The sequence below is a fragment of the Manduca sexta genome, chromosome 26 (genome assembly GCF_014839805.1).
Source record: "Manduca sexta isolate Smith_Timp_Sample1 chromosome 26, JHU_Msex_v1.0, whole genome shotgun sequence".
Lineage (NCBI taxonomy): Eukaryota > Metazoa > Arthropoda > Insecta > Lepidoptera > Sphingidae > Manduca > Manduca sexta.
Window position 1 is genome coordinate 2,780,088 of NC_051140.1, and position 13,660 is coordinate 2,793,747.

Sequence of the window (13,660 nt, forward strand, 5' to 3'; positions counted from 1 at the left end):
GTGTAAACCTATATTTGAATAAAAAATATTAGTCAAATAAATAAAATTATTTGTTGTTCAAGTGAATAAATAGTGACGTTTTGGTTGCTATTTTGGTTCAGACTTTGAATATACGTTAATGTTTCTTAATTTTTGTTTTGTGTCAATTTCGCTGCGATATGTCAACTATGGATTTTTTTTTGCGTCGGGTTACCATTTTATTTTTTTTTACCTTTGCCACTGATAGATGGTTTCTAATATGGTTAGTGCGCGGTTTCGCTCAGGAAACTTAAGCATGAAATGAAGAGTTAACCTTCTTTGTTTTACCTTTTTTTCTGGTGCTTTGTTATTTTTTATCAAATCATCAACCACATATTTTTATAAAACATATATTTATTGCACACAAAATGATATTGATAAATAATACATATTTTAATAAATTTATATAACAATGGTGTACTTTGTACAGATACCAAAATCATCACAAGGATTTCAAAGAACTTATACAAAATATAATGAATAAATACTTATATAGCATCAATTATATGTAAAATGATTGATTATGATTTTTTGTTTAAATGACTTATGCATACTTAGGTAGTTAGAATTGTAAATAGCTAACTTTTTTCTGAAATTCCTCGAAGTCACAGCACAGGTCAAAGGATCTTTTACGGTTCCAGCTGATACCAGAATGGGCGTCGCTGCCCAAATCAGTGCAAAACGGTACGCCACTTGGCACAGCGGCTATAGAATTTGATATGAGGAATACCAGAGGTCCATGATCAGCTATCACCACCTAAAAAAAATTAATTGAATAATTTGTAAATAGTTTACAGCTGAGGTGAATGGCCTTGAACAAGATTGCCACTACTACTTTAAGAGAATTCGTCGCAGCGATCACACTTTCAGTCAGAAATACACTCACACACGCCATATTCTCATTGAACTAATGATGAAAATATTTGAAAAGTGAAACTAGGATTTTTGGTGAAAATATTTTCATAGATGTTTGTCACAATGTCAGCAGAGGTGTGAAGACGAGTATGTGATTTTATTTACTAACGAAATGTCGACATGACTCTGTATGTACATAGATTACATTTCTATTTTTATTCAAGATCTGACCGGCTGCCAGCCCTCATCCATTACTGTGAAGATTTGTCCGCTTATTAATTTATCTTAAGTGCTGACTCGGTCCTGACCACCGTTCTGAGCTCCAGGATTCGAAACCTGGGACGTGATATTGGTTTTTTTGCTTTGTATCAAATCGGAGTCTGGAATTTGTTCCCGATACGGCGATGGGCGTCATCATGGGATGGACCACGTGGCGATCTACGCTTCGGAAATGAAGGCATGATGTGTGTTAGTGGCTAGAGCAAAGGCATATTAAATAGACGCTACTCACCTTGTAGAAGTACTGTGGTACTGGACACACGTTTGAGCCCAAAAACGTGACCAGGTACAAGGCCCGGGAACTGCCCAAGCTCGTGGGTAGCGTGAGAACACCGATAGTGCCGGAGAACACCGTCAATGAATTCTGGCCCTGGTTTACGTAGTTTTGCACTCCCTGGAACATACGTCAATTCCTTATTAAACCACGACACAAAAGAAGGGTTATAAGTTAAAGATCTGTCTGTGGTAACGTAGCTTCCAAACGAAAACGCAATCAGGGTAGCGGTTGAAGATTATCAGCTCATCTCCTACTTTCATAGGCCAGATTGATTTAAGTGTATTGTTACTTGGAGGGTATTTTCAAGACACGATAATTTTGAGGTGATGCTTCAACGTCAAGTAGTCGACGAGATACCCAACTCCTCAGCAACTTCCATCAGATATAGCATGTTTGGGCTTGTAAGAAACGAGAGCAAGCCCCATAGTGGAGAAAATAGTAATTTAAAAATATTGAAATATTTATTTTAACAATCCTTGACCCAAAAACTCCCGGAGAAATAAAAATAAAATGTATCTCTTTGTTTAATTTTATCATTAGTACAGTCAGCCACAAAAGTATGTGAACGAATTAAAGACTTTAAAAGTAAAGTACACATACATTTCAATTGAAATTATTTTTTTCTTTGTATTAAATAATGTAGACGCTTCGAAGTTTATATTAATCACCAAAACGATGGCCATAAAAGTTTAAAGGCGATTTTTACAGCTACTTGAGTGGCTGACTGTACATAAATAGTTCCAAATTAATTACCAACATGTGCGAAAGCAAGTACTTACTTGTTGCAAACTCTCCAAGCTCTCAGTGACAGATTTCCATTGGGGAGCCAAGTTGACATAATGAGTAGTGACCGATTGCTCGGCTACAGTGGCGAAGTAAAAGGGATTCGCTAAATAGCACGGCTCGAGGTTCTGTGAAGAATTTTTTATTATTACCTTGCTTTTCTAGAAATGTTATATTTTCACCTATGTTAAACTTTTATAGCACTGAAATAAAACTATTTTCAAGTTTTATATTTAATTTTTTCCGATGTTTTGAAGACTTTGCAGCCTTCGTGAAGACCGTGGTCACGGAGTTGACTTTACTGCACTGCCAATTCTAAGATGACTGAGTGCCTCGATGGCTTAGTTGTATTGCGTGTGTAGTACGACTTCCCCTCTTAGCTGTCGGATTCAGAACCCATGCGCGAGAGCACATCTTTTTATGTGTGCGTGTCAGTTGCGAATGGTGATATTTTCGAAAGGAAACTTGACACAACATGTAAGTACTACTATGAATAAACGCGGACTACAAATCTTTACAATTAAAATTAGATTTTCAGTACGAAAAAAGCCGGCGGGAATCGGATTATATGGACCTCTTTAGTTTGTATCTACCCAGGCGGAAATTCACATATAAGAAACCGCCTCCTCCTTGCGTCGTTCTCCTGTTCTGAGGGTCGTGACCACGTCTCACCAGCTCTCACGCCATTGATCCCGTCTATTGGCCATCTGTATTGCGTCATATACAGATAAATCTAGTGTGATGCGGATCTGATCGGACCATCGCATTGGGTTGCGTCCACGTGCTCTTTTGCTCTGTACTTTGAGAGACCATTAGTAAATACATTACTTACATCATCGCGTAGGTAGACATCTGCAAGTTCTGTGCCGAAAAGTTCTATGAACCTTGCCTTCTGTGCAACTAGTGAGGTCAATACATTAAACACAGCGCTTAATATATACAACACTATGCCAAGCAGACCTTCCACTGAAATTAATCGAAAACAAATGTTTGTAACATCTTGATAATTTTGCTTAAAAAACACAAAATGATACGATGAATACGTGTCATGTTATGATAACAAATTATACTTTATTAGCGTTTGCTCGAGGCTCCGTTTGCGAGAAGGTTTTTCGGGAAAAAACCTGCTTGTATTTTGCTATAGGACTCAAGATAATGTAGCTTCCTATTAGTGAAAAAAAATTGTAAATCGGTTCAGTAGTTCTAGAGATTAGGCCTTAAAAACAAACTCACAACTTTTCCTCATTACAATCTATACTAATATAGAAAGCTGAAGAGTTTGTTTGAACGCGCTAATTTCAGGAACTACTTAACTCATTTTGAAATTTTCTGAGTTTTATACACAACCTGGTCCAACCAGTTAGTGTTATCTATATATAAATAATCACCGAGAAAAGGAGTTAGATATGTAGTTTGCGCCTTATCACCTTCATAGTTGCGAATTATAATTTGAAAGTAATGTAAATTCAAAGTACCTACGTTCTAATTTGTGATCTGTATGGCTTAAGATCTTTGCTTATTCGAATGAAAGAACAATCTTGTATATATATATAACAAATATAGTCAATAATAGACATAAAGATGGTATATTCAAAGGTGTATCTCACACAAGAGACTTACATAGTCCAGTTAGAATATTTCCTGATGGAGCAGTTGGTGCAGGAGTGCAAGTATGCGGCCTGATCTCGTATTTTACATGAGACGGGATGTAAAGCCTCTCATCGTAACAAGACTCGAAAGCCCAGACAAATACGTTTCCAATAGTATATCCGCATCTGGGGAGGTAAAAAATATTTTAATATTTATACCTATTTATCATCAGTAGATTATTCAATCTTCGCTGCAGTTCCAGCGTAATTTCCACCATCGAGAGATGACAGTCGCTAAGAAATTGTCACTCTGAGTAAAGGGAACGTATTTATATGACTTATTCACAATTCAGAATCGAAGTGGATAAGGTCGAATGTCGAGCAGGTCGCTTTAAAAAAATTATCACTTACTGGTAAGTTTGATGTTGATTATCTTTGCCACATTTCGTCGTTTTTCGAACCGTTACTTTGGGTTGTTCTTTACAAGATATTTCCTTTAAAGCGAAGCTGTCTAGTAAACTGTTGCTAGATATAAAGTTACTACCACCGTTACAAGATGCTTCCTGCAAATTGAAAACCATAAATTTTATGTAATTACTAGTTTTTGCCGACGACTCCTGCCCCGTCATAAAGTTTTTCTGGGAGAAATATTTTCCCGCAACAAAAGTAGCCCGGTAAACTCTTTTACACGGGTGAAGCCGCGAGCAAAAGCTAGTATTAGAATAGAATGTAGATTTGCTTAACAAACCAAGCGGGTTCTTGCATACGACAGATCCTTAACGTACTTACCAGTTGCTTTAACCCAGTATCGATTCTTCCATGTGGTTGCATGTACATGATACTATTTGTATCCCCAGGGCAGCCAATAAGAATTTTTGAACCCTCAGGCAAAACGACACTGCAGGTGTTTGGGTCCGGGTTCAATAATTTATTATCCCTTAAGATTATTGGAAGCGGGTTTGAGGTATCAAAGTCGTTTTGGAAGTCCAAAACACAATCTGAAAAAAACATATGCATTTATTCTATCACATCCATAAATGGAGATGTGAGATCCATGTGAGAAACTACGGGGCATACTTTTTGTTATATTGAGTTTTGATAATGAATATGGAACCATGAATTTTTCGTGTCACGTCAGAGCTCATGCCAACTGTGATGGATGATTTTCAGAACATAATATTAACAATCATTGAGTATTTAGCATGTAAAGACTATGGACGTTTTGTTGCCGGACTAAAGGCTGATAAGAGGGAACGAAAAACAAATTAAGAAGAGCCATAAACATGATTAATGTAGTTGGGCGGAACGTAGATACATTTCAATGTACACCGGTTGAATTTCGAAGGGTGGTTATAGAAATACCTTCACATAGCTATGTGTATCTGAATTGGCTAAATGACAATGTAAATCTAATCACATTCGGTATAAGTCCTGTGGGATAATATTAAATAAATAAACTTTATAACGAGAAAGGGTAAGTGGCGAATCCAAAGGTTCTATATTTTCGTAGTCAGACTATAAAATATAAGAACTTACCTAGGTTGGCATAATTAACAGCTCCAAGACTCAGTAAAGTCAGTAAGACTAATTGCCACGCCATTTTGACTGTTTAGTTCGTGTTGTCTGGACTACTTCTAGAACTGAATGAATTACAAGCTCAGCCTACCGTTTATATACCCTAAGAGCGCTGTGGCTAGAGGGCGCAGCTGGTGGCTGAGACACAGAGGATGATGCGGTCACAGCGGACGCAGATGGCGTAAAGGGCGTAAAAGACATGCCTAAAGTAGCACTCACTGCATGCATCAAGCGCTCAAGAGAAGAACAAACATTGGAGCATTGTGAAATATAGAACTAATGGAACACCTATAGACTTCAGAATCTAATAAAGTAGGCTGTCTTCTATAGGTTCTGTTTTATCCAGATTTGATCCAGACCATATACAAGGGATATTAAAGAAAAACTATAAGTATATATCTTGAGAAATGTAGCGCAAACTCAATAGTAATTGAGATATAGAAATATGGATTGAAAGCTTAAGATATGAAATGCTTTGAGGAGTTTATAGATCTCCCAGATCTTTTAGCGATAGGGAAGAGGCTCGCGGCAAAGTTTATTTTTAGTGACCGCCTTCAAAACAGGAGGAGATTCTTAATTCGACATTTTTTTAATGTAGACTCCAGAACTCAATCATTTATTAACTGATTTTGAAAATTATTTTTTTATTTGGAAGGATATACTTCCAGATTAGTTCCATAGAAATATTTTCAAAAGCGATTCAGTAGTTTGGTTTTTAAACTGGGATAAGTCTGTCGTTCAAGTTATCGAAATTGTGAATTTTGTTGCATGTGTTTTTTGCATTGGTATTTTTGTGTTCGGCTTTTTACCCTTGGCCCGCGGTGGCAGTTGCATCCCTTCCCTAACTACGCCCATGATCGAAGTAGTTTTAACTTACCTACAGATTTTAGATTTAATGTCTATATTATACATGAAAAACTTTGAGCAATGAATTTTGCCATATTCTATTTAATATTTCTTTATACTTGATATATTCATATTGTAATATATCGTGATTTTTCAATATTTACAAATATTATTAAAACGCCTTTCCTTCGAATGAAATGTCATGCCTATAGACTTAGTAATACCTAAGTTGTGCGACCATATATCAAATTCCAAAAACTTACATACATACATACATAACATCACGCATTTATCCCCGAAGGGGTATGTAGAGGCACAACTAGGGCACCCACTTTTCGCCAAGTATGTTCCGTCCCATGATGTGATAGGGGGCGAGCCTATCGCCATATCGGGCACAAATTCCAGACTCCGGGCTGATACTGAGCAGAAAAACCCAAATATCACTTTGCCTGACCCGGGATTCGAACCCAGGACCTCAGAGCACTACTGTACCGGACATGCAATACAACTACGCCACCGAGGCAGTCTTTCCAATATTCCAAGAACTTGCCAGTAACTTTTCCATGATCCTATATTATAATGTTTTAATTCCACAAATTACCTTCATTTCACTCCGATGAGATGTCAGCGTTACTTAATTTACCAAACTTATTGTATAATTTTGGTTAATGTTTACGAAGAAATTCAACTTATAGCAAGAAGCAGCTCTTTTTTACAGCTCTGAGGTTCCCATTGCTATAGCTACAGATTCTTTTTAGTTTACAGGAACCACAAATATTTCTAAGGTAGGCAAAGACGCTTTTAGGGACCGGCCACGCTTAACCCTTCCATACCAGTTACGCCCACGGCGGTTCATTTTGCATTTGGCAGCACGATGGCTAGTATTACTTTAGCATTGTACATTTAAATACCAATGAAAGCTGTATAATTATCCAAGTACCTATGTTTGCCAAGTTTGTATAGAGATACTTATTTTTTATTTTTTCTTCTTTGTTATAAGTATAAAAGCGTTTGTAGGTTTTAGTTTGTTTATTATTATTATTATTTTTAGAATAACTGTTTTTATTTGTCTGTAATTTGCATTATCGGCTACTCATGAGTTTTTGACTCTCATTATAGGTATCCCAAGACACAGGCATAGCCTAGTTTGGGGACCACTGACAATAATTGAAATGCTTTAACTCAGATATGCCAATTACTGTTTATGTACTTCGTAATGTTATTATTTCTGTGTTCTTTTTGTTGCAATAAAGTTAAGTTATTATTATTATGTTGTATCTTTCCTGCGGGAAATCACGGCATAAAGGCCGGTCCTTTTGGAAGGCTTGCGTGGGGACATGGATCCAACACGTAGAGGCCCCTTTAAGATACATTACTCTAGTTGGGGTTTATACACCTTGCGAGTACTCTCTCTGTCTATACTTATGGAGGAAATACAGCCAAAGACAGCGCTTGCAAGGTGCAGGGACTATTGCAGAAAAGATGGGAATTATACTGGGTCCATGGATGGGATCTAGCTGGACTGGTTGCTGGGCTATTGATTGAGACAACGGGACGCCTGCCAAATAAAATGTCTCAATCTTATGTATTTAAGGCAGGCGGTGACTTGCCCCCCACTAGATGGGCATCCCATAAGTGGCGTAAGCCAAGGACGCAACACCGGGACGCAACACCGGTGTGGGTGGCTTAAGGGTGTCGAGAGGTGTGCACCGATTTCACCATCGCGGGTCGCTATCTCGTCCCGGAGCGGGTTTCCTCGCTATTACGCAGATTGAGCACTTCCACCCTGGAGCTGAGATTCTTAGCTCTTGCGACTTCCACCCCTAGCCGGCCAGTTAAGGCAAGCCAAGGGTCAGGGGGTCTCATTTAGCCCCCACGGAATCAGGGAACGCGGTGTCGCCACTCACCGGCGGCTCGCCACAAAGCCGCCCCTGCGGGCTTATTATTATTATTATTAATACTTTTGCTATTACTTACGTATAATACTTTAGTAGATATGTTTGTTAGGCATGACTGATTTAGAATTAAGACTAATCTGCTGTTTTAATTTTGTTTTCCGATAGATTGACTGCGAAAATATGTCAACAGAGGCATTTTTTTTTTGCCTCGGGTTACGTTAGTTGCTGTTCCTATCTGGGTTGATCAAGGACACGACCCAATGATCGTAATCTCTGTGCTATTCGAATTATTGCGAGACAATGTCTATTTCAAATTTCATATCAATAGCGTGTACATTTACAAAGCAGAATTTCACGCCATCTGTCAGATTGTATCGGAACTTATTAATTACTTTATCATCCTATGTTTGTACCTACATTCAATGAATTAATAACAAAGTAATTAAATAAAACACAAATAGAAATACAAATTTATTTATTTGCAGTAATCAAGAAATTATAAAATGATATGAAAACACGCTTACACCAGTACATATAAAAGAAATAACACTGAAATAAAAAACCAGAATTGCGTAAGAACTAGTATATCGTACCAAACGTGGTTTAAGAAAGTAGCGAAGGGTGCATACAATCCTATTCCTGCCGATTTCTATTTTGTCATTCATGTAAAATTATTAGAAGCAGTGCCGGATTTATATTTTTATGAGTGTAGGCCACTTTATTTCCGCCCTATGTAGGTAGGTTTATGTATGTATGTAGGTTTCTAAAATACTACACTAATACACTAAAGTTAAATAAACAAATGATTAATTACATCGAGTGAGCGTCCTCTGAAATCTGCCGCCCCTAAGAGGCTGCCGCCCAAAGGCCACGGCCTGTACGGCCTATTTACAAATCCAGGACTGATAATGAACCCATCTATACAAGTCACTATATGTTGTGTCGGGTTCCCTTTCGGAAAATGTTGGGACACACACACTTGACGAGCCAAGACGAATGCACGCAGGTTCAAATCCCAAGGGCACACACCTCTGACTTTTCTAAAATCATGTGTGTATTCTTTGTGAATTTATTGTTCGCTTTAACGGTGAAGGAAAACATCGTGAGGAAACCTGCACATCTGTGAATTTCTCTATAGGAATTTCGAAGGTGTGTGAAGTCTACCAATCCGCACTAGGCCAGCGTGGTGGACTAAGGCCTAATCCCTCTCAGTAGTAGAGAAGGCCCGTGCTCAGCAGTGGGCAAGTATATAATACAGGGCTGATATTATTATTATTATTATAAGTAAGTCACCTCGTGTTAAATGATCTTTGGTGTAAAAGGGCATTAAAATTCCAGAAGAATCAAAACTTCAAAGAAAATGAATAAGGTTTAGGGACGGTCTTCTCCCCTAATCTCTATTTCTTGGTTGTTTGGCCGTGAATTTGAGTTCATTGAGCTGGAGGTTCTTTCACTCTGGGGCTTTACGGCTAGAGTGAACAAGTATTTTATAGATAATATGAACGTAGTCTTTATCACAATTTCTACCAGTTTACAAATTATTGTCACTTATCTATTTGGTAAGAAAACCATAATACGTTAATGTATTATTCCACTACGAAGAATATTACCTGAACTATCGTCAATGGTAGGACAGGAGAGAAGAGAAAAATGTTCCTCCATAAAAACATATAACTATGTTAATTCTAATTGCTGTTTACAAATTGGTATTAAAACTGCACCTCGATACAAGCAGTGATAGCAGGCACGCTGTACTGCCAGGTCCTGAAGTTCTTCTCCAGGGTAACAACCGTCGGGTTCTCGTTGTACCGCTGCCACTGATCTCTGGTTACTCCTACGGCCCCAATTATCGCTACCATCGTCAATCCGAACCAAAGTAACCTGAGAAAATTCTTCTGCATTATAGTATTTAGGAAAGGTCGTATTCCAGAGTCCAGACCTTATAATAATAGCACACTTAGTAGGGATATTTAGATTCTCTGTGATTTTGGACAGGCGGAGTCCTTGTCCTTAGGCGAGGGACTTGTCTTGGTTGTTTCGTCATTGCGCATGATGGCAAATAATTTTAAGCCCACATCTCATATGAAGCAGAGAAGCTCTACAGTGGATTGGCCATGGATTGAAATGACAATTCACTTACTGCATCGTGGCGACGCGCCATTTCAGTAGCAAAATATGGTGACTCAAATGAAAAAAAAAAGAAAAATTCTTCATGCAATAGAAAGATTACAATTTGAACATTCTTAATACTTGATAGTCACCTTTCAAACCAATGTCTGTCAGGCTGAGCGATGTGTTTAAACCCATGAATGGTAGTCCTGAGACAGAAGTCTCTGCCCAAATTGACCGAGGTTTTCCAAGTCCATTTTCCCAATTTCTTGATGAATGAGTCTTTCTGTCTATACCCGTAGTCGATGTACATAATTTATATTATATCTGAAAGAAATAGTATCATGTAATACTCTTTTTTATCTAATTCAAACAATACAAATCTTTGTTATTACTTATTTGGTTAATTGGTTACGAGCCTGTCTGATACCAAAGTCCTTTGAGAGTCCAAGTAAACTGTAAAAAAGCTGTCCTTTAATGTTAAGTTATTGGCACACCCATAAACACTAAAGAGAATTAAGGATGGCCTGCTAGTTTTTCAAGGAAAGGAATGAGGAATTATGTAGGGCAGGGCCTTTTCGGGCTTCCGGAAATTTCATATAAAAAACTGTTGAGGTGGTGTAGTTGTAACGCGTACACGGTACAAGTACGGTTACCGCGCTGAGGTCCTGGGTCCGAATTCCGCGTCGGGCCAGTGATAATTATGACTGAGTTTTTCCATCTTAACAATAACTCAGTCGCAGCTCGGAGTCAGGAAGTTGGCGGTGTGATGTCCCTTAAGATTGGCCGTCATGTCCCAAAAGATGAATTTATTTGATTCATTTTTACAATATAGTTTTAAAACAGAAATCTTGAAGTATCTACCTTAAATACACAATATACTTACCCACTATCGCTTGTCAGAAATAAACAAAGTGAAATACCACAAACACCTGCATAACCTCATAACTCCCAAATAATTGTTTTGAATCGAAACAATAGGTACTTGCGTGAGCACAGCACGTATTACATTATTAAAACAATTTGCGTTAAAGCTATTTCATGTAGTTGATAAAACGATTGTTCGGTTATGAAACAGCTTTGTTCCGCGGCACGGCCTAACGATGAAAATAAACATTATGTTGTGTCAGTCCATGTAGTTGTATTATAACAAATAAATTGCAAGCAATACTCGACAGTGAATGCAACACTATCTCACAACAAATAGGTACTTTTTCTATACAGGTAGTAAATTAATGATACAATATCCATAGCAAAAAAATAAACTACCAAAGTTAAGATAACATAATATTATATTGTAGAGATATGTTGTATATTTATTTTTTTCTACAAGTTTTATATTCGAGTACATAGATAGTAGTGGCGAAGCTTACATTCAGCCCGATTTTTACCGGCTTCCCTTTTAAGTTTATAAATTTTTTTCTTCATCGATCCGAACATTCACTGTATTCAACTGATTTGAACTGATATCCATTCAAACAGACTTTAGTATGGTCAATATTGACGGCTTGTGGTTGAGTACAGAGCGGCGCTCATGTTATAAAAATTGGAGTCAAAGTGTAAACCTATATTTGAATAAAAAATATTAGTCAAATAAATAAAATTATTTGTTGTTCAAGTGAATAAATAGTGACGTTTTGGTTGCTATTTTGGTTCAGACTTTGAATATACGTTAATGTTTCTTAGTTTTTGTTTTGTGTCAATTTCGCTGCGATATGTCCACTATGGATTTTTTTTTGCGTCGGGTTACCATTTTATTTTTTTTTTACCTTTGCCACTGATAGATGGTTTCTAATATGGTTAGTGCGCGGTTTCGCTCAGGAAACTTAAGGATGAAATGAAGAGTTAACCTTCTTTGTTTTACCTTTTTTTCTGGTGCTTTGTTATTTTTTATCAAATCATCAACCACATATTTTTATAAAACATATATTTATTGCACACAAAATGATATTGATAAATAATACATATTTTAATAAATTTATATAACAATGGTGTACTTTGTACAGATACCAAAATAATCAAAAGGATTTCAAAGAACTTATACAAAATATACAATGAATAAATACTTATATAGCATCAATTATATGTAAAATGATTGATTATGATTTTTTATTTAAATGTATTCTGCATACTTAGGTAGTTAGAATTGTAAATAGCTAACTTTTTTCTGAAATTCCTCGAAGTCACAGCACAGGTCAAAGGATCTTTTACGGTTCCAGCTGATACCAGAATGGGCGTCGCTGCCCAAATCAGTGCAAAACGGTACGCCACTTGGCACAGCGGCTATAGAATTTGATATGAGGAATACCAGAGGTCCATGATCAGCTATCACCACCTAAAAAAAATGAATTAAATAATTTGTAAATAGTTTATAGCTCAGGTGAATGGGCTTGAACGAGATTGCCACTACTACTTCAAGAGAATTCGTCGCAGCGATCACACTTTCAGTCAGAAATACACTCACACACGCCATATTCGCATTAAAGTAATGATGAAAAGATTAGAAAAGTGAAACTGGGATTTTTGTTGAAAATATTTTCATAGATGTTTGTCACAATGTCAGCAGAGGTGTGAAGACGAGTATGTGATTTTATTTATTAACGAAATGTCGACATGACTCTGTACTTAGATTACATTATATTTTTATTCAGGATTTGACCGGCTGCCAGCCCTCATCCATTACTGAGAAGATTTGTCCGCTTATTCATTTATCTTAAGTGCTGACTCGGTGCTGCCCACCGTTCTGAGCTCCAGGATTCGAAACCTGGGACGTGATATTGGTTTTTTTGCTTTGTATCAAATCGGAGTCTGGAATTTGTTCCCGATACGGCGATGGGCGTCATCATGGGATGGACCACGTGGCGATCTACGCTTCGGAAATGAAGGCATGATGTGTGTTAGTGGCTAGAGCAAAGGCATATTAAATAGACGCTACTCACCTTGTAGAAGTACTGTGGTACTGGACACACGTTTGAGCCCAAAAACGTGACCAGGTACAAGGCCCGGGAACTGCCCAAGCTCGTGGGTAGCGTGAGAACACCGATAGTGCCGGAGTACACCGTCAATGAATTCTGGCCCTGGTTTACGTAGTTTTGCACTCCCTGGAACATACGTCAATTCCTTATTAAACCACGACACAAAAAGAAGGGTTATAAGTTAAAGATCTGTCTGTGGTAACGTAGCTTCCAAACGAAAACGCAATCAGGGTAGCGTTTGAAGATTATCAGCTCATCTCCTACTTTCATAGGCCAGATTGATTTAAGTGTATTGTTACTTGGAGGGTATTTTCAGGACACGATAATTTTGAGGTGATGCTTCAACGTCAAGTAGTCGACGAGATACCCAACTCCTCAGCAACTTCCATCAGATATAGCATGTTTGGGCTTGTAAGAAACGAGAGCAAGCCCCATAGTGGAGAAAATAGTAATTTA

At 37.6% G+C, this 13,660-nt stretch overlaps 2 protein-coding genes across 2 annotated transcripts; both read right to left on the bottom strand.

Annotated features, from left to right (window-relative positions):
- Positions 1-354: 354 nt before the first annotated feature.
- LOC115450167 lies at positions 355-5,462 on the bottom strand. The gene is made up of 8 exons (XM_030178151.2): positions 5,338-5,462; positions 4,591-4,799; positions 4,213-4,364; positions 3,833-3,987; positions 3,045-3,178; positions 2,209-2,340; positions 1,385-1,546; positions 355-775 (listed from the first exon to the last, which is right to left on the bottom strand). The coding sequence occupies exons 1-8, from the start codon at positions 5,399-5,401 to the stop codon at positions 581-583; spliced, it is 1,203 nt and encodes a 400-aa protein (XP_030034011.2). The 5' UTR covers positions 5,402-5,462; the 3' UTR covers positions 355-580.
- A 6,847-nt stretch (positions 5,463-12,309) lies between these two features.
- On the bottom strand, positions 12,310-13,356 carry LOC119190658. Its single transcript, XM_037442988.1, has 2 exons — positions 13,169-13,356; positions 12,310-12,564 (listed from the first exon to the last, which is right to left on the bottom strand). Exons 1-2 carry the CDS (start codon positions 13,337-13,339, stop codon positions 12,370-12,372), a joined length of 366 nt encoding a protein of 121 aa, XP_037298885.1. The 5' UTR covers positions 13,340-13,356; the 3' UTR covers positions 12,310-12,369.
- Between the last annotated feature and the right edge of the window lie 304 nt (positions 13,357-13,660).